The sequence below is a fragment of the Argopecten irradians genome, chromosome 2, assembly GCF_041381155.1.
Source record: "Argopecten irradians isolate NY chromosome 2, Ai_NY, whole genome shotgun sequence".
In the NCBI taxonomy this organism is placed as follows: domain Eukaryota; kingdom Metazoa; phylum Mollusca; class Bivalvia; order Pectinida; family Pectinidae; genus Argopecten; species Argopecten irradians.
In genome coordinates, this window is record NC_091135.1 from 64,870,619 (window position 1) to 64,897,901 (window position 27,283).

Consider the following 27,283-nt stretch of genomic DNA (forward strand, 5'->3'; position numbering starts at 1 on the left):
TTTTGTTCAATTTCAATTTATTCTTGCTTTGACAAACGTTATCCATGACACATATGTATTATGTACATCACATGATTCTGAATATTGACGAAATGTTCATCATACTATCTATGTACAGACTGAACTCACACAAATATTAGCCTCACACATACACCAACCCTTTCTCACTTCTATCTGTCATACAATTCTCACCTGATGAATTAGGAAAAATGAAATCACCACATTATCACCAAAAACGTTTCTCTTCTAAAAATGTCAATAAGTTATATTACTTCATTATTATGGTCATTGTTATATTGCAGTGATACTGAATCCATATTATAGAATTCTTTGTTTTATGTTAAACCATAGGCACAATCTCCACGGAAACGTTGACATGGCATGATCCATGGTAGCATGTCCATTACACTGAAGCATGACACTTCTCTATACATGTATGTACTCCACTGCTGAAAACTATCTACACGTCATTGTCAAAACAGCCATAGTTAAATTTGTGCATGATCCAATTTTACAATTTTCAAAAACTAAATTTGAACACTCTTGGTCTCTTTAGAAAGCATATCTTGTTCTTATATCTTCTAATTTCTTTGAAACCTGCAACAGAAAAGAAAAAAGTTAGTTAGTTTTGCTTGACATCATTTAACAGCAAGGATCATTTATCTTTTTATGGGTGTGCCAGAGTTTAGATGAAGGAAAGCAGAAGCACCCTAAGAGAACCTACCAATTTACTGTCAATAACTGGTTACTGCCACATTTTTATTTTGTAATCAGGACAACCGAATCATGTTTTAGTAACAGAGGTAAACATATACAATGGTGATAATGGAGATGATGAAATGGTCACCTATCTAATATTTATATCTAATGCATATCAAGTAGCATTTTGTATACCGTATTGTCAACTAGGTAAAACATGGTAAGAAACAATGTCAAAACAATTCAGGACAAATGAATATAAAAAAGAAAACATTTTATGAGTCTGGTAATAATCGGGATTGTGAAATACTGATATTTAATTACATGTGTTTTGCTTACCTCACTTGGTGTGCGGTCAAGCTCCTCTGACAAAGCCTTCTGTTTTGAGATGTCTATGGAATTGAACATCTCACATACGTCTCCATCTATCACATTCTGCAACAAAACCAACACAGCTGATCACTGATCAGTAAAGAGGAAATACAACTTCTTTGTAAGTGAATTTCTAATTCACATTGCCTATAAAAAAGTAAGTGGTTATTTCAATTGTAACAACTTAATTTGGAATTTCAAGAGCAAAGTATTTCCTATGAGGTTGTCATTAACTTGCCCTAATGACCTTTGTAGATGTATATTGTTCTGACCTGCACCTATAGCCTACCTTGACAGGGAAGTAGTATGAGCGGAAGGACAGATGGTCTCGGCCACACAGTGGCGGGTGTTCAGATCTCATGTACATCTCTAGATGCTGGAAAAAGTCGTGGTCCTGGAACACAAATAACATTCTATTACAGATATATTATTGAAGGAAAAGATCCATTGAACTTCAATCAGAAACGTATAGCTCAATTCAATAAGATAATCTATTTAAATGGTACTTTTATCTGGATAATTATTTCTCGCACCTCGGACAGGAAAATCTCATGTGTTCCCCAGTGCTAGATTTTTCTATCTCGTCCAATCTGTCTTGAACCTTTATGTGATTTTGGCGGAATTTTACACCAGCCATGTAACAGTCTGCGCATGCGTCATCATACCCTCGAACCGATGACGTCACACGCTTCAGATACTCAAATGTTATTAGAAATGCATTGTTTGGTTCTTGTTTTTAATTATCAAAACCGTATGTACAGATTGATAATCGTTTTTTATTTTTTATTTTATATAACTGAACTATAGTTTTGCCAAATGACTGAATTCGAAGCGCAGATGAAATGGTTAATCGGCTTTGTATTTGTTTGTTTGTTTGATTTATTAACGTCCTATTAACAGCTATGGTCATGTAAGGACGGCCTCCCATGGATGCAGTGTGTTGCGTGTATGTTGTGCGAGGTGAGTGTACTGGGAGACTGCGGTATGTTCGTGTTGTGTCTTCTTGTATAGTGGAACTGTTGCCCTTTTTATAGTGCTATATCACTGAAGCATGCCGCCGAAGACACCAGGCAACACACCCCACCCGGTCACATTATACCGACAACGGGCGAACCAGTCGTCCCACTCCCTGTATGCTGTCGGCTTTGTAAAAGGAGGCCAAATACGGGATCATTTTACACTCTGAAGGCGTTTATAGACGGGTTTTGTTACATCTTAGAGGCGCAAGAAAATAATTATATTTACCCTTTAAGTGATCGTGATCAGGTATCTCAGTCTTGGGATAAGATTTTGTAACATCCCAACCGAGGCGTGTCGGTTTACGCCTTGGTTGGGATTATGTTACAAAATCTTAGCCTTCGACTGAGAAAACCCGATCTCAATCACAGGTAACAGATTTTATAAATGCATTACAGATATATCCTTCTGGTGCTAAAAGCAATCAACACTAACACAAAACCCGATCAAAAAGCATAAAGTTTACGATGCTGAACAATTTGTTTACCTCGTGTGATGTGAAGGGAACCAGCATGCCGATACCACCAGAGAGTGTGGTGTAAACCAGAGATTCAGATCCCCCGGGAATCAAGGTGGCTTTCTGTAGGGAGGTCACTACCTCACCAATGTGGAAGTTTGACACTATTTCCGTCTGTCAACAGAGAAAAAACTTCTTCTTTTATACAGTAAATATATTATATGCCAATATCTGAATTAGTATTTTTATTGTTCCCCCCCCCCCCAATCCTTGAAGATTGATAATGCACTTAAAACACCTTTATGTATGTACTTCTCAATTGGCCACAAATGTTCTTTACATACCAATCCCTTTCCACCTACCTTTTGTGAGGCTCCATTGAGCACGCCTCTGTCCCACAAAGCCTTATTTCCTGTTGGATCTTCATCTACCTCATCACTGATATCAGTGGGCAAACGAATCTACAAAGTAAACAGATAAAAGTTACAGACATCAAAACCAAATCTACATAAGAAGCACAGGTAGTCATCAGAAAGTATATCCATGGACCTATTTGTACAGGATATGTAGTCAAGACAAATCTATATCATAAGTAAGAAAGTATACACATATAGCTCAATATAGTGATCAATAATTAAACCATCTTCAATAATTACACATACTGCAAAACTATACATCAATCAGAATTTCCCAAAGAGTTCTTACCAACAGTATTTAAATATACATACAATTGTTATATTTCCAAATTTGTCTGCTCCACTAACAGTGTTGTAGTCTAGCATACATGAGGCAGTGATCCAGCGAGGGTTGGTATCGTCTGCGAACACAATCAGCTGGTTTTCCTGGCGTTTGTACCGTACAAAGTGGAAGCTCTCCTGTACATCTGCTACCACCACACGATTACCAAGGGTATGGATACTCACAATGAAGTTGGGTACATGCTAGAGAAAAAAAGAAAAGGTGCATTTATTCTTCAGCATTTATGCTTCTTTAGCAAAAGCATGATATCTCAGAAACTTGCCTAACTTAGAAACCTTTTTTTGTCCTGATTGATAAATACACAAATATGTATATCATCCATATGTTGATAACTCAGTAATAATACAAGGTTCCACAGATTTTTGAGATAACACTGTTTGAATGTATGTCTTTTAAATATATGGTTATCAGATGCATATCAAAGCATTGTATCAATGATGTTTAATATGCACAATGATTGTTAGATCACAATTTCCATTTCTATGAAGGACAGACATCTGAATTATGAGTTTTTCTTGAAGATTTTAACTCACCTTGTTTTCACATTTCCTGAGTAATTTCTTTTTACCGATGTCATAGATTCGTAAGTATTTTCCGACACCGATTAGTGCCCTGCCCTGGAATGGGGCGATAGCACCTGGCATATCCTCCATTGAGGTTTTGTGGAGGAATTCCAGTTTTTCACCATCCCTTAACTGGTATGTATACACATAGCCACCACCTAGAGAGCGGGGATTGAGGACCAAGTCTTTCACTACACCAACTAACACAAACACATCATCACCACGACTTGCAAACTTCACCAAGGCAATGCTGTGGGGATAAAACAGAGATAATTGCAAATATTTATAATATTTACAACACAATTTCTTGATACATACATATGTCACTATGATACAATTAAAAGTTTTACAAAACCCTTTCTAGCTTCACTCTCCCTTACGTTACTTCTACAAATACAACCTGTTCCTAAATGACCTACAGAGCACCTCTGACATATCACCCTTGACCTATATCCCTACCATCCTACATCAACTACACTTTTACCTTGGATATCATAGAATAACCACTGGTCATTTCCTAACTTCTAAACCTAAACAACACCCCTGACCTATGACCTAAACATCACCCCTGACCTATGACCTTGCCCAACCTACTGACCTGTGAGCTGCCTCATTCTGCTCCAGCTGTATCTTGTCCAAGGTCTGCCCTGTGATAGGATTGATGACCCTGATCAAGGATGCCCACATGCCTGACCCTGCCTTGGGGGAGCCAAATATTGTCTCTGGTAATTCTTCATTCAGGAAAGCTGCTGCCATTTCTGCTGCCATCTCTCTTTGTTCCTCATTCACAGATTCTACCATTTCCTGCAGATAATAGAAATATATATAGAACTCACAAAACTTATCAATCCACAAAGGACAGATTTTTGGTCAGACAAGTAGTGAACATCTTATGTCATAACGCCACTGTTTAGAACATTGGATTGGTTTATTCCAGAGATTATCCAATACTTTTATTGAATGTATGCAGTGGGGATGGTAATAGTTTTATGACATCTCCTCCAATTTCTTGATGATCACTATCCAGTTTATAAAACTTACCTCAGCCATCTGTTGTTTCCTCTCCATCTTGGTGGCTTCTGTATAGGCATTGTGGTCCGTCTCTATAATCACAAGGTTACTGGACTCGGGATGTATAACAAATTTACGAGGTGTGTACTGTAGTGGATAGGACACCTGATTGAATACTGCTCCCAGCTTCTCCAGGGCTAAAATCCTGTTGGTAAGAATATAAATCCCATTACATCAATTGTATAAACAAGAGTGATCCAACACATAGTCAGGTAGATCCTTTGGTTGCCACACAATCAGAAGTTTCAATAATCATCTTATTCATTTGAAGTGGAGAATATATCTTCATCATTTGTGTGCAAAGTCGTTCAACAATGGATAGGCCGATTGGAGAAACTTATTCCTGATCCTAATATAACCACTATCATCTTCTCTCAACATCCCCCATTACTTAATAAAACATGATAAATCAGAAGTGTAACTCCATTAGTTGAATTCTGTAAACCACAAAAATTCATTAAATTGTCTATTCCACGAAATTGCAGACTGTGAGAAACGGACAGGAGCTATATTCCTTTGTATTCAACAAGAGTATGACATTGATTCCAGAGTAAATATTTTCTTGTCATTAACGTTTCAAGCTTGTGGAATAATTTCTGTATAAATGCACGATTCAGAATCTATATGTAATCAATGTGATTCAGGTGAAACACGGATAGATAAATAACATCATGTTCATGCAGACAAATTCAGTTGAAAATCAGTTGTCCTAATATCTGTTCTAGAGAATCAATTCCAACATTCTCTTACCATTCTGTTTTTAAATTTGAAAAAATTATTCTCCTAAGGCTACAAAGTTGTATTCATTATTACATTTGGACAATCAAATTAATTTTTAACACACACACCTAAAATATAAACTACTTATTTAAAATGAAAATGAATTCTGTCTTTAAAATATTTTTCTCCTTGTTGAAAACAAAAAAAAGAAGACTTTTCTAATGCACAATCAGAAGTTTCAATAATCATCTTTTTCATTTGAAGTGGAGAATATGTCTTCATCATTTGTGTGCAAAGGTGAACAGTCATTCAATACATTAAAGGAGATTTGAGAAACTCTGTATTATTTGGTTGTTATTCTTTATACAAATGAAAACCCTAGTATATGCATTGTTCTCTCAACGTAAACCATCCCCTATATTACTTAAAATATGATAAATAAGAAGCAATTTTTTTCTTCTTTTATCATATGTACTCTTTAATACTGATATCAATAGTGGAATTCAGTATATCAAAATTACAATGAAATTTTCTATTCCACAAAGTCTGTGATAAATGGACAGTACTTGTATTTCCTTTTGTATTCCTCAGTATTCAATGAGATTAACTTTTGATTCCATGGTAAATTCTTAATTTTGTTGCCATAAATGTTTCCAGCTTGTGGAATAATTTCTGTATTACTGCATGAATCAGAATCTATGTGTAATCAATGTGATTCAGGTGAAACACGGATAGATAAATAACATCATGTTTATGCAGACAAATTGAATGGTACTAAAATCTGTTCTAAAGAATCAATTCCAACACACTCCCACAAATTTCCTAATGCAAAGCTATATTCATATGATCAAACACCTAATTACATTTTGAAAACCAATCAAACTGATTCCATAACACCCCTCCCCCTCTCAATACTGACTACTTATGAAAATATCAAATTGTTTCGAGCCAATGACATTAATGCTTACAAAAATTCTGCACAAAAACTTCAACATGTCATTATACCAAGATTCCTTAGTCCAAAGGCAAATCAAAATATAACAGCAAGATATTAAAAATATTCAATTACTGCTCTTCTGTATAACTGCATGAATCAGAATCTATGTGTAATCAATGTGATTCAGGTGAAACACGGATAGATAAATAACATCATGTTCATGCAATTATTTAATTTATTCTTTAATTTATCCAACTATTTATTTCTAAAGTTGTTATGTCCACATAGAATCTATGCAAAGATATAATTTTCCATTTCTATATAATATTTTACCAGAAAAAATTATATGAATACACCTTATTTCCTTTATTACAATATCTTCTTTTTGTATTTCACCCTCACTGCTCTTCAAAGCCATCCCAGTATTTCCTTATCTGTATGAACAGTGACCCAATATTTGTTCATTTGGACATCATCCTACATACAAAAGGAGAGAAAGTTTACCTGAGTGTATTTGTTGAAATGGCGACAATTCCCTCTGGACACTGTTCTGAAGCAAAGCCTGAGGCATACTCTAAGGTCTCATATGAGAGGGGAGTAAGATGGAAGCGGTTCTGGTAGGTGTAGCTCAGCCACGATCTACTGGACATAGCCAGTACCTACAAGTCAAAGTTACATTAGCTCTAATTACAAACAATATTATTAAATGATTTCATTCAGAAATTACACAATTTTTATTGTTTTGAAGTTTATCGCATCTGTATTCATGTAAGGTTGTATTTTATCAAAGTAAATGAAAATGCCATGTGTCAGAAAGTTCAATAATCATCTCATTCATCTGAAGTGGAGAATATTGTATCATCATAAACATGGCATGCCCTCACCTAAAAACATTACAGGCATATTTGATCATCATGTTATCAAGCTGTTAATGTCCCAAATGTGAATTTTCTTGAAAATCTTATGATAATATGTAAACAAAAGCATTAGAAGAACTTACAGCCTCGGATCCCTGCATGCTGATTCTGAAGAGTTTCACCGGTCTCAGACCTAGATATCTGGTCCTAGTGTCGGACAGATCACCAGTCACTGTGTCCAATACAGTACGAAGTAATACTCCATTCTGAAAACATGCACAGTTTATATAGTTATTTTGGTGCCACATTTCTTATGTCACAATGAAATTTTGTGTAATAATACATTATACACGTGCAAGAGAGACAATTCAAAATATCCTACCAGTATGCATCCAGTAGCAAATGTGATTGAAATCAATCTCCCCTGCGCATGCTTGTAGTGAGTGTTTTATGGAGTTGTGTCTCCTTGTGATAGTGAAAGTCATGACTTAAATTTATAGTGCTATTAAACAGAAGCAATGACACAGTTACTGACAAAGGATAAGTCAGTTGTCCAACTCCCTTTATGCTTTAATTTACAGACTTTTGAAAGTTTTGAGTCTTTGGTGTGGCTAGACCATTTGCTAGAACCCCATAATCTCTTCACATAATCCCTACCTGTAGACCAATGTTGAGGAAGAGGCCTCCTACGGAGCCTGTTTCACCAGTTTCCTCCTTCGCCTCAGTTCCTCCCATCTCCACTATACATAGTGACTCGGGAGGCTCAGGCATGGCCTGCATACTCAGTGGGGACAGGCAATCCTAAACAGACATCAAACATTATAATTAATATGTAACCAATGGTATGCTAATATGTTTATCAGCTTATTTACTTTAAGCCAATATCACTTTAACACAAGTTGAAAATTTCTTTGACTGTTCCTCACTAGACCTCAGTATAAACATACATGGAGTTACATAACAAGAGATCCCAGAGGGATCTTAGCATCAACCAAAGAATGATCTACATCTGACAATGGAAAGATGGATCTTTTCTCAGTTTTTTCAAACTTCTACTACATATGAAATTTGAGAAAGATCTTTTCATTACTTTCTGAGATATATCGCAGTGACAAACTTCAATTATCAAAATCCAAGATGGCAAGATGGCTACCTGTCAGCCATCTTGTTGACCGATTAGTACCAAAATGCAATATGCACAGCTAAAGTCCTTGGGGAACCTAAATATCAAATTTGTGACAGATCACTTCAGTTCTTTCTTAGAAATAGCGATAACAAACTTCAACTATTAAAATCCAAGATAGTGGCCTGTCAGCCATCTTATGACATATCCCTTCAGTACTTTCTGGAAATTAGCGGTAACAAACTTCAATTGTCAATATCTAAGTCTTGTCGGCCATCTTGTTCAATGATAGGTCCCAAAATGCAATATGAATATGCACAACTAAGGACCTAGGGGAACCTATATATACTATTTGAGACAGATTGCTTCAGTACTTTCTGAGAAATAGCAGTAACAAATTTCAACTATCAAAATCCAAGATGGCGGCCTGTCGGCCATCTTGCTCGCGGATCGTCGGTCCAAAAATACTATGTGCAAAACTTGGCCCCTAGGGGAACCTACACAAGAAATTTGAGACAAATCCCTTCAGTACTTTCTGAGAAATAGCGTAAACAAACTTCAATTGTCAAAATCCAAGAAGGCGTCCTGTTGGCCATCTTGTTCACTGATCGATCCCAAAATGCAATATTCACACCTAGGGACCTATGGGAAGATGCATGTGAAATTTGAGACAGATTCCTTCAGTGCTTTCTGAGAAATAGCAGTAACAAGAATTGTTAACGGATGGAAGGACGGACGGACCATGTAGGAAAGACGATTTGAATACCCCATCATCTAATGATAATGGGCTAAAAATCAAGCAAATGATTTCTGAGAGAACCTACTGTAGGATCTAAGGACACCACTCGGACTGTGTTATCAGCTAATCCTACAGCCAGAAATCGACAGCGCTGTTCTCCAACAGGGACTCTGCCCAGTGCCATACAGACAACATCTGAGGACATGTCCTTTCTCTCTGTGTACTCGTTCAGCTGGCCTGTCTGTAGAGGAAATTCAATAATAGAGGAATTAGTACTTGTAGCTAAAACTTTATATATCAGAACATTATCCATTTTTTCTTCTTTTTTTATCTCCATCTTGCATGAATCAGAATCTATGTGTAATCAATGTGATTCAGGTGAAACACGGATAGATAAATAACATCATGTTCATGCAAAGATAATATACTTAAGGACAAGCTCAACTGTTGTAACTATCAACAAGATTATGGACACATTGTATGATAGTATCACCTTCCGAAATATTGTTAATGAAATTTCCTTTTCATGGAAATTTCAGGTAGAATTCAAGAATTTAGGATGAATATAAGAACTTACTGGGTCCATTTCGAAGTACACAAGCTCTCCACCAGTGAGGGCTATGACAACCTGTCTCTGGTTCACAGCACACTTGACAATGTTTTTCTTGCCTGGAGTTTTCCATTCATTCACACGTTTGTCTGAACGAATATGACGGATTCCATCTGGATAAATCTGTAGGCATCAAAAAAGCTCATTATAAAGTAGTTACTTTATATATCAAGTTGATAGTTGCAAACTGTTATGTGGCACATTTTAAGAGAAATGCATGAAAATGGTTGATATTTGATTTCCCCAATATATATAGAGATTCCTGTGATCATTAACTGAAGAAATTTTTGACTCCTATCTGTATAGATTATGATATTTTCGCAGTAAGAAACACCTGTTAAATTTCAGACCATCCCACTGACCTGAACTAGCGCATCGTCTCCAAGCTGTGAACAGGAAATGGTTGGAGTGGTTCCCAGGAAACCAGAATCTGTCACTTCTTCCACAGTCTCTCCGATAGACAGTACCAGAGTGGCATTCACGAAGGACACAATGATATAAGCATCAAACTCGTCTGTAAAGACAAAGCAGACGTCCCGACATGATAGACAGGCAAACTAGAGAGAATTCCATCAACATGACAATAGTTCACAGGGGTTTCAATATCAGACAGAACCCGATACTTTTTGCCGGTAAAACCTGACTGTGGTACCGCCTGATTTGGGCTAAATTACATTAGATAGCATACAGATTGTATAGAAAAGTACCCCCTGGTTCATCAACATGGTTTTATTTTGTAATTTAACTCAACAATAGTTTGGATACTGTAGTTTATGCATTGACAGGTTCTACTTTCTGACCTCAAATATAATTAATATTCAGAAGTAGAATGTTTCCTTCATATCATTGGTTCATATCTTAACAAAACTGTATTTAGGAGACAAACATGTTAATATTTCATTGTCAATGTTTTTCAAGTTACAAGTTTGTCTTCCTATTATTTTGTCATATCATTATAAACTTTATTCAAAACAAAATGAATTTGCCCCGCTCCTTGCATGTTACTGCTAAAATTTGACCTCCAGCTTTACAACCCAGACACATATGAACCAACACAGGTTATTCCATGAAATTATCTATCTGACCACCAGACTCCAAAATCAATCCATTCCTTTTATGGCAGGACTTTATCCCTGTCACTTATATAATTTGTTGCATCCGTATTGTTAATGGTCTTTATGTAAACATGAAAAAGGGTTGACCATTGGTTGTAGTATGGGTACCGTACTATGGTGTGTATAATGATGTTATGCACACTATACCAGCACAATTGATTCAGGGTAAAATAATCATGTTTGATTTCACCCCTCTCAATTCATCTACATGCGAATAGCCTATTTTAATGATATTACATGCTCCGAAATCCAAGATAAAAATATTGAAAGGTAGTCTTGTACCAGTTTCTTTCTTTTTTGCATTTTGCTCATTGATGCAGTTTTTCAATATCATATCCAAAACATTAAAGTCTATTAACAATTTGAAGGAAGAATTTGCAGATCCATGTATCCTCATATATGACTAATGACATCGTTGTTTGAATGGTATGATGATCTGTTCAAGAGAATCTACCCACCTCTTGTCTTTGTCTGCGATCAGCCATCACACACCTGAAATTAGAAAGTAGGCATGGTGTAGGAAGGTCCCTCACACCAGCCTTTATTAGTGGGTGTCTGATAGCCTAACTGTGGGCCCCTAACCTCTCCCTGACCTCAAAATCCTCATCGCAATGAGCATCCCTGCCCTCAAAATCCTCATTGCAGTCAGCACCTAACTTTCCCCCTAAAGTCTTCATTAATCTCACAACCCATCATTGTTGGTTTCTGCCTTAGATTTAAATGAGTATAAGAATCAGATATCCTGCTTGGAGGAGCAAGGTTGTTTCTGTCTCTTGCATTTATATAAAGAATTGTCTTCGTTATTATCGATTCCATTATTTCTGACAAATTGCTTAAATTTGGAACAGAAAAAGATGAAAGAAGAATTTACACAACAGTGGTGAAATTACTAAGAGTGAGTTTCAAAATTGTTTTACAAATCTCTGAAATGAAAATTTGGCGTGCCGTTTCTCTGGAAGAAAAAACTTCAGTTTTCCAACTGACTAGTACCCAACTTTGCTTCATAAAGATGTTCCAATGAACATTCTGTATCTGCACAAGTTGTTATACAATTTTGTTTCAGACATATGTAGGATCTCAGAATTCCAAAACATCAGATATGCCTAAAATATTTAATTATTTTTTCATAGAGCTGGGAGAAACACTCAAGGAACTTCCCTTGCACCAGAACAATTTCTAATTTTACTAATAGGTAATTATGTACTTTTCAGGCTCATACAGCAAGCTAAAAAACACCCTGAGAACCCACTTAAGTCATTTTTTCCAGGGACCCACAAAACTAACTGTGACACTATAGATTGAACACAATGTAAACCTGTTTACCCTCTATGTTTTTCTTCACAGTCCACACAGCATTCGGGTTACCTGGCAGTTCAGACACCGCCATCTCAGACACCTACAAAAAAAGAAATACTCATAAAGAAGATAGACACATGTCGCATCATTTTAAATTGTTTAAGTTTTTTCTCTTCTATTCCTGGACATAATGGAAATTAATTGTAAATGATATTTTTACCATTATAACTCCGATCATTTCCATAGAAAGACATCTAGTACTATATCTATGAGAATCATGCTAGAACTACACTTACTGCCGACGCAACAATACTGTGAATGGTTGATTACAACGTCAGCATGCTGTCGCTATTTCCTGGCAAGCTGTTGCTATACTCTCGATAACTTGGTCACAGTGTTGGTGATGTCGTCTCGATGGAGCTGGCAGGTGGCTATGTTATGTCTACACTAGAACGAATATACGTACCCGGCCTGCTGTACCTTTCGGCCGGGTACGAATTGGTCCCTATGTGTCGTAGTGGAGCACTGCCTCCGAAAATCACTCGGGCACAGTTTTCTATACTTTTTTGTAGGTTTCCAATTATTTTATGCATATACATGCATTTACATATCATTTCTGTCCAAAACAAACATAACCAGCATTCTTAATATCTACCGTACTGCTCACAAGACGTCAGATTCACAATTTGTGGACTTGCTGTATAAATTCCCTTCAGAAAGCCCTTCCTATATATTATGTAAAAACAAGAGGCCAATGGCCTCGTAGCACGATGGTTCAGTTAATTAATGTTCAATGATTGGTTTTGACTAATATTCTTGATGATCACTCATATGCACTGTTTAAACTAATAATTAATTAGGACAATTCAAATGACCACTGGTATTTAATTGTTATCAATGTTGGTATTAAAACAATCATAAAATTATTTCAAGACAGATGTCATTCATCAAATGTTAAGTTATATATAGATCAACAGTTTAATAACAAGAGATCCCAGAGGGATCTTGGCGCCCACCAAAAATGATCAATGTCTGACAATGGAAAGAGGGATCTTTTCCCTGCTTTTCAAGCTTTTTCAAACACACTACATATAAATTTTGAGACAGATCGCTTTAGTACTTTCTAAGAAATAGTGGTAACAAACTTCAACAATGAAATCTAAGATGGCGGCCGGTTGCCTATCTTGTTTACCAATCAGTCCCGAAAGGCATTATGCGTCAGTCCTAAAAGGTACTATGCACAACTAGGGTACAAGGGGAACCTATGCATGGAATTTGAGAAAGATCCCTTCAGTACTTTCTGAGAAATAGCGATAACAAACTTTAACTATCAAAATCCAAGATGGCCGTCAGTCGGCCATCTTGTTTACCGATCGGTCCCAAAATACAATATGCACAACTGGGATCCTAGGTGAACCTGTATATGAAAATTGAGAAAGATCCCTTCAGCACCTTTTGAGAAATAGCGGTAACAAACTTTAACTATCAAAATCCAAGATGGCCATCTGTCGGCCATCTTGTTCATCGATCGGTCCCAAAATGCAATATGCACAACTAAGGCCCTAGGGAAACCTATATATGAAATTTGAGAAAGATCCCTTCAGTACTTTTTGAGAAATAGTGGTAACAAACTTTAACTATCAAAATCCAAGATGGCTGCCTGTCGGCCATCTTGTTCACCGATCGGTCCCAAAATGCAATATGCACAAATAAGGTCCTAGGGGAACCTGTATATGAAATTTGAAAAAGATCCCTTCAGTACTTTTTGAGAAATAGCGGTACCAAACTTTAACTATCAAAATCCAAGATGGCCGCCTGTCGGCCATCTTGTTCATCGATCGGTCTTAAAATGCCATATGCACAACTAGGGTCCTATGGGAACCTATATATGAAATTTGAAAAAGATCCCTTCAGTACTTTTTGAGAAATAGCGGTAACAAACTTTAACTATCAAAATCCAAGATGGCCGCCTGTCGGCCATCTTGTTCACCGATCGGTCCCAAAATGCAATATGCACAACTAGGGTCCTAGGGGAACCTACATATGAAATTTGAAAAAGATCCCTTTAGCACTTTCTGAGAAATAGCGGTAACAAGAATAGTTAACGCACGGACGGACGGACGGACAGACGGACCACGGACGAAAGGCGATTTGAATAGCCCACCATCTGATGATGGTGGGCTAAAAATATTGATTTGTGCAGGAAAGTCTTTTTTCTGAGCAGGATTTTAGTGTGAGCGTATGCAGAAGCAGCATCTTCTTAGTAAGAATATTGTTGGGACCAATTCAAATAGCATCAACTTAGCTTCAATATTAGAAAATTTAATAAAATTCAAAATCTAACAAAGCTTTTTATTCAAATTATAAGAATATTGTTTAATGATAAAAAATAATTGGGGAAATATTTTCCTGTATGATTGCTTATCGATATCACACATGTACAACTATGTATAATCAAAGTGTTAAGTTGACTAGACTTTTAAAAGATACCTGCTGGAGGAGGGCTTAATTCATTATAGGTGACCAAAAAAAATCAAAGATGTTTGGCTGTCCTGGTTATAAGAGGTAAACTGAATTTGCTTCAATACGTTGAAATTTATTACTTATCTTTTATCTCATTTTCTTCAACACAATATAAATTTCACAATTAAGATAACAATGCACAAGTTGTATTGGCTGGGTCTCGGCACAATGGAATGTGTACTACGGTCAACAAATTGACATTGGCAGCTACAGTCGAGCCTTTCCCAGGGCCTTGATAACAAAATACATTAATTAACTCTCAACCATTGTTTTCCCTTTAACAGTAAATGGTATATGTAACACATTTACACACACATATAGGCCTATAAACAGCATCTAGATGAAACTAGGGCACCTGACTTGTGACACTGTCCAGGGAATATAGATTATCCAACACAGGTAATTATGATGTCATGACACTTTGAGTAACATATTAAAGAATAGAAAAATAATGAATATTTCTTAATTGCCTTAATCTTTTCTTAAACTATATTTCTTTTGTATGAAGTGGTTCCGTCGGCCATATAATTTCCCATAATGCATTGTTTCTCATTTAAATATTACTATAGACAAAGAAGGAATGAAATATATTTTAATTCCTCAAAAATCCAGTTTATGTCTGTTTGTCGCCAAGTTTTATCAGTTCCGTCCTTATCTATAACTACATATCTGTGCCAAATTTCATTGCTGTTAATGGTGTATAACTTGAGATACCCTGTTCACAAGGTGATTTTCAAAACTAGGGGGTATGCTATAAGTAGCTCCATCGTGCTAAAAATAATGCCTCGATGAGAATTTTATATTTCATATGGTTTAGTTTTATTGCCTAGTTGGTAAGCAACGTCAAATAAAGTACGATAAAATGCAAACAAACGTTTTATAATGGTTTGCGTAATCATAATTTTGCTCCATTAGCAGTAACAGGCACCAATTGTAGCTCTAAAGACGACACCATATTCTGTCTAAAAGTCTTTTGAGCTACAATATTGCAGCTATGTCTACACATGCGTCGTGGGAAACACACTGGTCAGTAGCCTAGCTGAACTACTGTCAGAATGGACGACTTTGTTGAGTGTGTTAACCTGGGACTGTCGTTATATACATTGTAACCGCTTTTTAGCCTTTGTTGTGTCTACTTATTTATACTTACAACCTTATACCAGTACGACTTTGTTGAGCGTGTTAACACGGGACTGTCATAACATACAATGATAGGTTAGCCACTTATATATACTTACAACCTGATACCAGTACAATAACTTGAATTGATCATTTTTGTCATATTTATTTGATTAATCAGGAGATCGAGGCGATAGATATCTACATTCAGCTACAGTAATCAGCATCTGACGTTCGCAACACGAACCATACAATACATTCTTGCTTAGGATCTAATAAGAGTTTAAACATTGAATAGTAAGATATTTGAGATTTTGATGACATGTCATACGAGTTTCCTTTTCCATTATATAGACTACAATACAGTTGTTATGGCATATCAGGCCTACTCCTATTCCGGCAGTTCCAGTATCCAAGTTAAATAATATTTAATATTTCATTTGTTCAAAAAAATCACCGAAAGCCAACTCACAGAAATGCTATAAGTAAAATACATTTTGCTACTATATGTAGCTGTAGTCTGGTTTCCTAATTCATACGTTCAGTATTTTTGGGTTCTATTTCAGTCTTCGATTTCTCCATGATAATGTTTCAACACTTGCCAAAAACTAATCCACACTGTACATACTGAACGTAATCCTATAATACTAGTATGTAAACTACTTCAGTAATTGCTAGGAGTCCTGTAATGTACGTTACGTTACCTTAAAAACACGTGTTAACGTTGTCGCTTATCGCTGCAGCTATAATTACCTGTGGTAGGCTTACACATTTGTGTATGACGCAACAGCGGCACCTACCGGTACCGTCGAGATAACATCACCAACACTGTGACCAAGTTATCGAAAGTGTAGTGACAGCGTGCCAAGAAATAGCGACATCATGCTGATGCAGTAATCAACCGAAACCATTCACAGTATTGTTGTGTTGGCAGTAACAATACAAACACCAACAAAATTTGATGTTTGAAATCTTGTAGGCATGTTATTTACAGGCTAAGTTACCTCAAGTCCATGACGTAGCACCCGAAGAGTAGAGCGTGGGCCACGTCCACATAGTGTGTAGAGTTGAGGGGTATCTTCATTAGCCAAATCAGCAATCTGAGCAAGAACACAAAATATTCATTAAATGAACAATTGTGCCAAATCTGTTGTACAGTAGCCATTATTGCCAAAGCATTAAAGTCCACAAACATGGCCTAGATTCCAACCAAAAGTTTATATACAGATTGAAAATCTCAGAACTAATATTTACAGTCCAAGTCAGAGCAAATTATTTAAAAGATTCATTTTTCATAAAATATTATATTTTTACGACCAAACTCATTATTTGTAACACATTGTGAAACACTTCAACACACAATTCAGTATTCTTCCTACCTGACATGAGGTGATTGGAGACAGACTATCCATTTCATCTACCATGACAAGATTTTTGAGTGGCCGTGGAGAGAAAAAGAATGTTTCGCCTTCCTCTAATGGCTGGTTACTGCTGAAGCGAGGCTCGTCATCATCATCTCCAAGCTGAGCAATCTGGTACAGGTGACTGTAGGAACAAGTCAAAGTTATAAAATAGACACGACATTTTATCAATGAATCACTTTACAAATGTGCTTTCATACATTTTTTTTCAAGTCAAGGATCAATTCATTGGTTTCTATGACAATGGTGAACTATAGTAATGTCAGATTCAAACTTACTGGTTTCCAAACTCTGATGCCACAAACAGGAATCCTGACTTGAGCACACACATACTGGCTGATACTGGTACTGTGTCAAAATATTTTAGGTGAATCTCTACAACCTGCAAAATGAAAGGCCTCACAAAAGTGAATAGCTAGTAATACCTCTATATCGGGGTTACTCACAAAAGTGAATAGCTAGTAATACCTCTATATCGGGGTTAATCGCCTAAAAATTACACACGTCTACTGAACAACTCATCACATAATGTTACAACACTTTCACAACACAAGAATTCCACGGAAGTGGATGTGTCGCCTGCTCAGCATAAAAAAAAGAAGTTATTTACAGTTGAAAATATTGTTAATAATTAGATGAAGTAATCAAGTCCCGTAACTCTTTTATATAAAATATTGATGGATTTTGAGAAGTATCGAACCCATTTAGGATCCCATTAATATAAAGCAATATACCAAATTTGGTTGAAATCGGACAATAAATACTAAATTTATCGAGCGGAAACCATTGATTTATCTGTTTTGACGATTTTAAAGTCCCATAACTCTTGCAAATATTGACGGATTTTGCCATTATTGAACTCATCCGAGATCTCATTGATATAAAACAATATATAAAATTTGGTTGAAATTAGACAATAAATTTTTAAGTTATTGAGCGGAAACCATGGATTTATCTGTTTTGACAATTTTGAAGTCCCATAACTCTTGCAAGTATTGACAGATTTTGACCAATATTGAACTCATCCGAGATCTCATTGATATAAAGCTATACACCAAATTTGGTTGAAATCAGACAATAAATACTTAAGTTATCGCACGGAAACCGTTTCCCTGACGCCCACACCAACACAGTGATACCCAAGTGTCGTCCTTGCGTTGCAGGTGACACAAAAACTATCAACATATAGCTGTAAGAAAGATGATTAATCTCTGTTTAATTCATAAAATTATCAAAGCATTAGTAGAAGTAAAACTATTTAATCTATTTAATCACTAAAATACTGAATATGCAATATTTCAAAATCTCATCTCATACCTACCATTTCATCATCAACTTCAAGTGTTATTTTGAATATGTCCCCTTGTTCTGTTTGTGCCAGGAAGAAAAACATAGACTGAAAAAAGAATGTTTTGAACATGAAAAGGATCCAATCCAGCTTAAACCGTTTGAAGCTGTATATTTCAAATTAAAAGGGTGATAAATTGATATGTCAGGCTGTCAGCACTCTCCACATTCATAGTCCATTTATTTCATCATAAGAACTATTAAACCCCGATATCATCAAATATATACTTGAATCTGTAATTTAGGGTGAAATTTTGCTCCTCATTACAATTTTTTTTTTAGATAGGATATTTATTTCATCAGAAGAAAACCACTATATTATCAATAGCAATTTTTATTCAGTTTAAATTTCATGAACTAAAATCATGTCCTACTTTTGTTTTGTGAGTAGCACTGCAGACAAAAATCATGCCTCTCTCTGGGTCATCCAAGTCATTCTGTAAGCAAATGATTGTTTTTATTAACAGTTCTCATTTAAGTCAATCTTGTTTCATAATAATTTTAAAAACATGCTTTGTAGAAAGATAGCAAACATTTCCTTTTATATATAAATTTCAGATTAACAGCAAGAACAATGAAGAAACTGCATCAGAACAGAAATTCAAGGACACCATTAGGAGTGATTTCAATCTCATTTGTATAATATATTTAGGCATATAGGGAATCTGCACCAGAACTGATTCAATTACCAATAATCTCAATCTCAAAATTTTCTTCAGAGATTTTTTTTCACTTACTCTTCGACGAGGAATAGGACATCGGATATCAGGCTGGTCCCCTAAATTTTTGTAGGTAATATAATTTTCTGAGCAGATCAACACACCACTTGGACCGTCACTTCCTCCAGGCACTGTCATAAAGAACACACCAGTAAATCATCACCATTCAGAAACATTTCAGTTAAAAAATAGCAACAAATCAATGGTAGAATGGTCACTTTGAAGTTATACATGGCAAAAATAACTCGTTATATGGTATTTCACACTGACATCTGTGATCCTAAGAAGAAAACAAGTACCTGACACAAGGAAGTTAGCATGTTCTTCCAAATGTTCTGAGTATTTACGGACGACATGATTGAGTCCAAGATCAAGTTCATAGTATGTAAGCCACTGCTGTGTCTGTTGCCCAGCTTCTCCTGTAGGGTCAGTATCGGCATCCTACAATTAACAATATCTTATTACAACACCTCTTATATAATTATTCCCTATAAATAAGTTAACATTTCCTCTGAAATTGATTTTGATTTAAGATTTTAAATGTTACTTATGAAGATGTCATTTAAGTGCAAACATCATTTCTTTCAGAAATGTGTGTATAGCAGAAATGCTGTCTGAACACAAAAAAGCATCTTCTATACTGTTATTTTGACAAGATTGAACCAATGATCAGTTCAGTGTCTACCAAAAATATGTTGATACACTACACTTAAATTGATTTTTCCTGTCCTTTGTTGGTCCAGAAACTGATATTTCAACTACATTGTAACTTTACCTTTTAAATGAATATCAACTATGAACAATACCCGACTTACAGCGCCGTTACAACAAGTGTTCCTATTTACATTCATTCACTCGATAGACACGTTGGCTGTAGGGCTGCCACGATACGGCAGAAGCGTACCACGATATATTGCGATACACCACAACTCTATTGTGATATGTATTGCAATATTTTGACCTTAACATATGTGGTGTCTATTTTGTATGTATTCCATAATAAAAAACACCCCTTACATTATACAAACATACAGTGCTATGATATGTAGTTTTACATCGATTTGAACCGTGTTGTTGAGTAACAAAAATGTTCAAATGTGAGGTTATTGTTTTAAAAAAATACGAGTCTGTTTGTTGAAACGTTATGCTAGGTTTACAATATGTTCCCGGCGGCCACGGCAGCCCCGTTTCAGACCACCGTGGACTGAACGTGGTGACTGCGAGACAACGTGAGACAGCGCAGAAGGACCGTTTTCGATGCGTTCTGTAAAGGCACATCACGGCTTGTAGCGGTTGAAAGCCCGACGTGTTGCGTCTTACTACGGTCTTACGTTGCAAGATATATATGATGGAGTATCATTGCCTGACCTGGTACATATTTGCTACTTCATGGAGTTATTTGTATTAATAAATAGAAATAGTCATTATCAAACACATTTAAACCATAAAATTATACCAAGACTATTATTGCAAAAGGCAGATTATGTGAGAACCATTACAGAAAAAAAACTATTTGCGTAGAAACACTTGGCTATAATAATTATAATTTTGTAATCAAAACGTGTTTGAAATGACATTTTCGGCAATAAATATTGTTTCATTTGCTCCAAAAAAGCCCGGCATCAGACTTTCATCCCTAGTAAGCCTTGGCGGACCGTGAAAAAAAGTATCGGAGCTTGATCAAAACGTGTAAAACGTAGCAGATCTCATCATATCGTATCAGGCCTAGAGAGAACGTAGTGGTATCCTTGATAGACCGTGCTATAGCCGTAGTGTACCTTTAATCTCCGGGAACAGCACTTTCCCCTATATCCACGGTCCACCACGTAATCCGTAAAATACCGTGGCAAAACTTCACAAGACCTAGTTCAACTTGAATGCAGAGACAAAAATAGCCAAAATTCCACGGCGCACCACGTTTCGGGCAAACGGGGCTACCGTGGTCGCCGGGAACATAGTGTAAACCTAGCATTAGGCTACAGACGATCGTAACCTAATAATGCAATAACTAAACATGATAGTGTCTGCAAATATTTACACTTTTGAACCTAAATAATGAACAAATTTACATACAATTGTCTTGGCAAAATAAACTTACGATCGTGATTAAACTTCAAAGGGCTGATCGGCTTGCAGTGTTGTTTTGACACGTGTATGAAATCGAAAATGGCGGCGCGGACGATGAAGCCTGAAATAGCTGGCAAAATCCCTGCAGCCATGTATTCACCGGGCCTTAAATGTGTTTAGAGAATTACATATTCCGGTATTGTTGATTGATGGAGCGAATCAGCTTGATAATATTTCAGAAACTAGCCTAATGTCATATTGTTTATATTCAACGTCATGCAAATGTTTGAATCATTTGAACATTATACACGTTAGTTACAAACATTTGACTGACATCTGAATCGAATAAAAACGAAAGGGATACCCACATGGCTTCATATTATCGGAAAGGAAAACAAATACAACTTGCTGGTTTTGTTTTAATGACAGGACATTTTAATTATATCAAATTAATGAAATTATGATACTAAGAAAAGATATCGTAAAAAACCGGTACAGGTAAACTGTATCGCGGTACAATATTTTTTGGTGGTGCATTGCAATACCCCAATATACCGGTGAACCGCGGCAGCCCTAGTTGGCTGGTAGCTGATCTAGTAGGCTGGTAACTGATGCAGTAGATTAGATTTTAGGTGGCATGTAACGAAGGCACTGATTGGGTGAAGCATCGGCAGCCCGACTGATTGCCCCCTGACTGACAAGATCGCCGACAACATTGAGAAGTAGGCGGAGCCAGCGGGTCTTTGATGTTCATAACCCGACTCTGTTGTACAATGTGTTTGATAACGTTGTGTACTATTTAATTTTTTACAATGTATACATTCAATCACTGTATTAAAAATTCGTTATTGTTTTGTGTCACTTATTAAGCGAATGTTTTGAGGATGTTTTGTTCATAAATTATTGGCCATTTCTCTGGACTTCGGGGAGTATTCATACTGTAGCGTAACGTTATGTATCTAATCTACCAACATTCCAATGGATCAAACTTTTCATCGTGTTTGCTAATGTGTTGGGTTTAGATCTATTGTAACCTTGTAGCTTGTCAGTTTTGCTGTAATAATATTACAAACCACTTATTGAAAATCCTAAATATAGGACAGTTTAGGACTCATCTTATAAATCCCACGTGTGTTTTGACTTTTTGCACACGGCCTGCAGCCAGGACATGTTATGGCGGTTCCCTACGTAATGAGCATCGCTAGATCTATAAGGAGTTTCATATGCAATTTTACAAGAAATATGAAGATTTGTTAAAATATTTAAAATAAAGAAATACTAGTTAAGTGAATGTTGATGCAATTTGAAGAATGTTTGTTTTGTTTTTAAGTAGATACACACGCATTGTTGATGATACATTGTAGATAGATCGGTTAAGCTAACTAGCTATTCAGTTTCATTAAGCTGGATGAGAAGCCCGAGAGTAGCATCCAGTACCAATTTACCTGTGGATTTGGCGACAGTGCTCAAGTCTATAAATAACACGGCTACAGTACACTCATTAAATACACCGATACAAGTCAGCGGTAGGGGTTTATATACACGCGTTGTTCTCAGTTGGGGTAGCACGGCTGTAAATGTCTTATCAGAATATATTCCGATCAAACACGGTTTTGATACATACCTGGATGTTAGTAGGGGATGTTATTCTAGTTGTAGACGTCGAGTTTGGATGCATTGCCTAAATACTTATAATTTAATTTGATTCATATTTGAGCGACCCTCACAGGTAATGTTCTCGGAGATTGGCGCATGCACGGCGGTAGTTTGATTTTAGCTGAGAAATTTGTCAACACTAGATTCAAATGCATCTCTCTGATTAAATACTGGTGACAAAGTTTTAAAAAATCTACGCCTACAGCTGGAATAGCATCCCTACTGACATCCAGGTATGTGTCAAAGACGTGTTTTATCGGAATATATTTTGACAAGACACGATGGTCGGTCGTACATTGTACCCGATTTGGTTTCCCGCACCTTGCGGTAAAGTTATAATTTGTCAGAAGCAGGTGATTTCTTTTTCGACTGACTTTCACGCTACAACATCATTTTATGTATATGGTACAGTGCACATTTCTGATCTTAGTAATCGACGACAGATATTTCCGACTGTTTAGCTCCGCCCCTACATTGAAGCGACAGCCAATGAGAGCCGTGCTTACACAGCTTATTGAATGTCGTTGGCAAACTGACTAGATACCATGCAAACTGACTAGCTACCAATCAAAGGAACCACCTACTACACTGGCCGTCACACGTACGCTTGTTGTAACGGCGCTGTAAAAATAAAGATCTTACCTCGTAGTCAATTTCAAGACAGGCAAATGTGGGGTTTTCAAAGCCAACATCTACCCCAACCATGTGGTAGACAAGGGTGTTGGCCTTGTGTGCCTCTAAAGGAGAGGAGATGGTCAGTCGTGCTTGGGCATCTCTGTTCAATATATATACCAGCTTCTGCTTTTCTACAGCTCCTGAAAATTTTTGAGAAAGATGCCTCATTTTTATTCCAAGTATCTGTAATTGTGTGTTTTGATGCATTTAAGCACCGTTTTAAAAATCATTTAGTTTACACAAGAATGCTTTTTTATTTTATTTTTCTCTTTGCTTATTAATTTAACACATTAATTTATTAACAACAATGATTATATTATTAATGTAGAAACAACATAGATATTTTCAATTGTAAATCATTGTTTAAGTTTTCCAACATCTGGACAACTTATCTGCAGCAATATTCAAAGTTTCCATAAGCAGTATATTAACTATATTCTGTTCAAGCATACCAATCATGACAGCTCTGCCTTTAGGATCCACAGCCATGTACTGTCCAGGTACAATTCTCCTACAGCCACTTTTCCCAAATGTTTCTTGGTGGATCTACAAATAAGTGATTTAGATTGTATTAGCTTAGATAGTGAAAGATTTACTGAAGATACCAAGTACGTCACGCACAAAATATTGTATTTGAATGTTTCCTAAAAAATTAGTACATTAACTTTGGAACTTTACTTTTGATGTTTAAACAAATATGTAAGACAGATTCACTGGTCTATAAGGATCCAGTGTTATATGGAAAATAACTGTTGATGTTTTTTCCTTGACCCAGACAAATTCACAATTAACACCAGATTGCTGTTTTATGTAGTGTTATCATTAATAGTAAACACTCTATGCTGTTGAGAGATTATATCCTTTATTCCTGGAATCGTGAATATTCTTTGAATCAATGTGATACACAACAAAGTAGACTACCTACCTTCTCAAACATATTCTTTTGTGGTACATACTCCAAAATAACTATCCTGCCAGAGTCGGACCCGACAACTATGTAATCTGAAAGAACAAATATCCAAAACATCAATTATTCTATGAGTAAAGTCTGAAATGCGAAATTTGTTTTAATATAGGACTTATTTATATATATGCATGCTTTTGGTCTTTATGACTTTAACTAAGCTAAAGTGAAAATTAACTGTGAAAAGGTATGCCTGCAATGTTTACCAAAAGATATAAAGTTTATAACAGCTCAAACAGAGGTGTTACCTTTGTTTCCTCCTGTGAGTCTGAAGGGCATCAGTGATCTGATCATACCAAACACTTCTACAGACAAGATAGGATAGATTTTTCCAGTGTTGGGGTCATGGCGAAGCAGCTCCAACATCTTACCCCGGGACACGACCACCTCCTGCAACTTGGAGCCGGAGAAGTTGCCATGGATTGCCGAAGAGATCCCAGTAGATCTCTGCAGGGTTAGGTTGTACAAATACATCTTGTTCTTTTACCTATAAAGAAGAGCAGGTAAATAATTTTTTAGTTTGAATAGTGTTCTTTCTCTGAATTTTTTTTAGATAAATGGCATTAATTTGTATTGTCCAATGTACAATAAAAATAAAATCAATGACAGAGAATAATATGTAGTGACTAGACTAAGGTTCAAACCCAGAAACTCCCAACACAAGCAATGCCAAGGTGCTCTATGTCAGACCATGCGAAATATGATTTTTTTTCACAGGACATTTGGTCTGGTGAACTCTGAATGTTTACCAGACCGGGAAAAATTTCACAGGACATTTCGGTCTGACAAAATTTAACGGTTTACCGGACATTGAGTCTGTCTCTGATATACATTACATGCCTTACAATACTATTACATTTTTATTTCCAGGTGATAAGAGTCTTCCTGTGTATAAGATTAATCCAGCTGTAGTGTTTGGCAATGTTGTCAACAAAATACAACAAAATTTCAAACAGTCATTTCATCCATACCCTTTATTCTTAAAACTATTACTATTTTGGAGCTCCGCCGCTTTTTTGTGACCTGAACTATTTTCGTGATCAACAACAGCCAAGATCTTAGCATTCTTACAACCTGTTACAAAAGTGTTATTACCTCTCAGGTTAGCTGATGTACTCGTATTGTGCATACGATAATGTTCGATGCAGATTTTGCATGTCATCGAGTTAGTGGAGAAATCGAGGTCAAGCCATGGTCTTCCGTCTTGCCACTTACTACTAACACGACGAGAAGGTCGTTTTTCCTCGTACTTCTTGTTAGAAGCCTGTTTTTTAGCTTCTCGTTCCGGTGTTGAAGCCCTACGCTTTAAAGCTTTGCCGGGTATAGCCCCGTCGAAATATCGTAACATGGCGGCAGCTATGATAAACTTTCAAGCGTGTTCGGGACCATGACACGGGTAGATTCTAAAACCGGACAGTCGGTCCGGAACTTTACAGTACGGTTCCGGACCGACGGCAAATTAACCTGACATTGTCCGACGGACTGACGTATTTCGCATGGTCTGCTATGTATACTGAACAAGCTAAGTAAGGACTGAGCCAGTCTAATCCAATCTAATGAAAATTAGACCTGTAATTCCGCTCCACTACAAGATGCTCCAATACAAGATATAACAACTCCACATTCTGGATGACCCTTATGGTGAGCCAATCAACGTAAAATGTTCGGAGTGGTAAAATCTTTCGGAAGTATGCACTGCCACAACTCCTTGTACGTCCTGAGAAGTTCCAATACTAGACCAGGGGTCATGCTGAGTGACACTGAACGTGGTTTTGTTAGATCTTACACATTGTATTGTACATTTTAGCAGTGCTACCGGACCTGTGTATAACTACAAATACCTGTGATGAGATAGTATATCTGACTGTACATAGTACATGTAGACACATATACATTATAAAAATCGTTTTGGCGATTGCTTCAGTGATACATCATCATTCTGTTGTATACAATTACTGAAATAGGGACTTACTCGTGATGAAAGATACAATCAATGCTTGTAGAAAAGCAACGTTTAAATAGATAGATCCAAGAGGGCAGAAAATTGCGTTTGGAAATATTCCTATTAATGTGGGATTATTATCAAGATATCTATTTCAGTGATCATGACGAGTCATATAATTTACAATGAAAAAATAGTTGGATGAACGATATATTAAAAACTCAAAATCATCGTGAAAGATACGTTGTTTACATTTTGGAGACTGACGCCGCATGAACAAAGACAGAGTGGCTAATTTCATATCAAGATTTAACTTAATGTACGAGTAATTTGCAAGTGCCAATCCAAATATTAAACAGATAAAACAATAATATTTATCATCCAACCTTAAAATTAAATATTGTATCTGATTTTGTGAAGATGTTATTAGATTTTATGAAAATGATTTTACCGGTCATCCATTGCAAGTATGGCGGAACAGGAAGTGAATTTCAAAATTTTCCCATAATCCATTG

At 36.4% G+C, this 27,283-nt stretch overlaps 1 protein-coding gene across 1 annotated transcript; it reads right to left on the bottom strand.

Moving 5' to 3' along the window:
* On the bottom strand, window positions 1–27,269 carry LOC138316227 (splicing factor 3B subunit 3). Its single transcript, XM_069257822.1, has 28 exons — window positions 27,220–27,269; window positions 25,075–25,313; window positions 24,788–24,864; window positions 24,315–24,408; window positions 23,830–24,002; window positions 19,764–19,905; window positions 19,483–19,595; window positions 19,120–19,182; window positions 18,720–18,794; window positions 17,677–17,780; window positions 17,357–17,522; window positions 16,982–17,077; window positions 12,363–12,435; window positions 10,287–10,438; window positions 9,892–10,047; window positions 9,400–9,555; window positions 8,110–8,253; window positions 7,596–7,718; window positions 7,100–7,254; window positions 4,909–5,083; window positions 4,466–4,671; window positions 3,838–4,117; window positions 3,274–3,486; window positions 2,908–3,006; window positions 2,576–2,719; window positions 1,361–1,465; window positions 1,039–1,134; window positions 1–597 (listed from the first exon to the last, which is right to left on the bottom strand). The coding sequence occupies exons 2-28, from the start codon at window positions 25,298–25,300 to the stop codon at window positions 553–555; spliced, it is 3,651 nt and encodes a 1,216-aa protein (XP_069113923.1). The 5' UTR covers window positions 25,301–25,313; window positions 27,220–27,269; the 3' UTR covers window positions 1–552.
* Between the last annotated feature and the right edge of the window lie 14 nt (window positions 27,270–27,283).

Coding starts and splice junctions, on each gene's coding strand:
- LOC138316227 (XM_069257822.1), bottom strand. CDS start 25,300: ATGTATTTGTACAACCTAACCCTGCAGAGATCTACTGGGATCTCTTCG. Junction 8,254..9,399: donor TGGTGTCCTTAGATCCTACA/GTAGGTTCTCTC, acceptor ATGTCTGTTTAG/GATTGCCTGTCCCCACTGAG. Junction 4,672..4,908: donor GGAAACAACAGATGGCTGAG/GTAAGTTTTATA, acceptor TATTATCTGCAG/GAAATGGTAGAATCTGTGAA.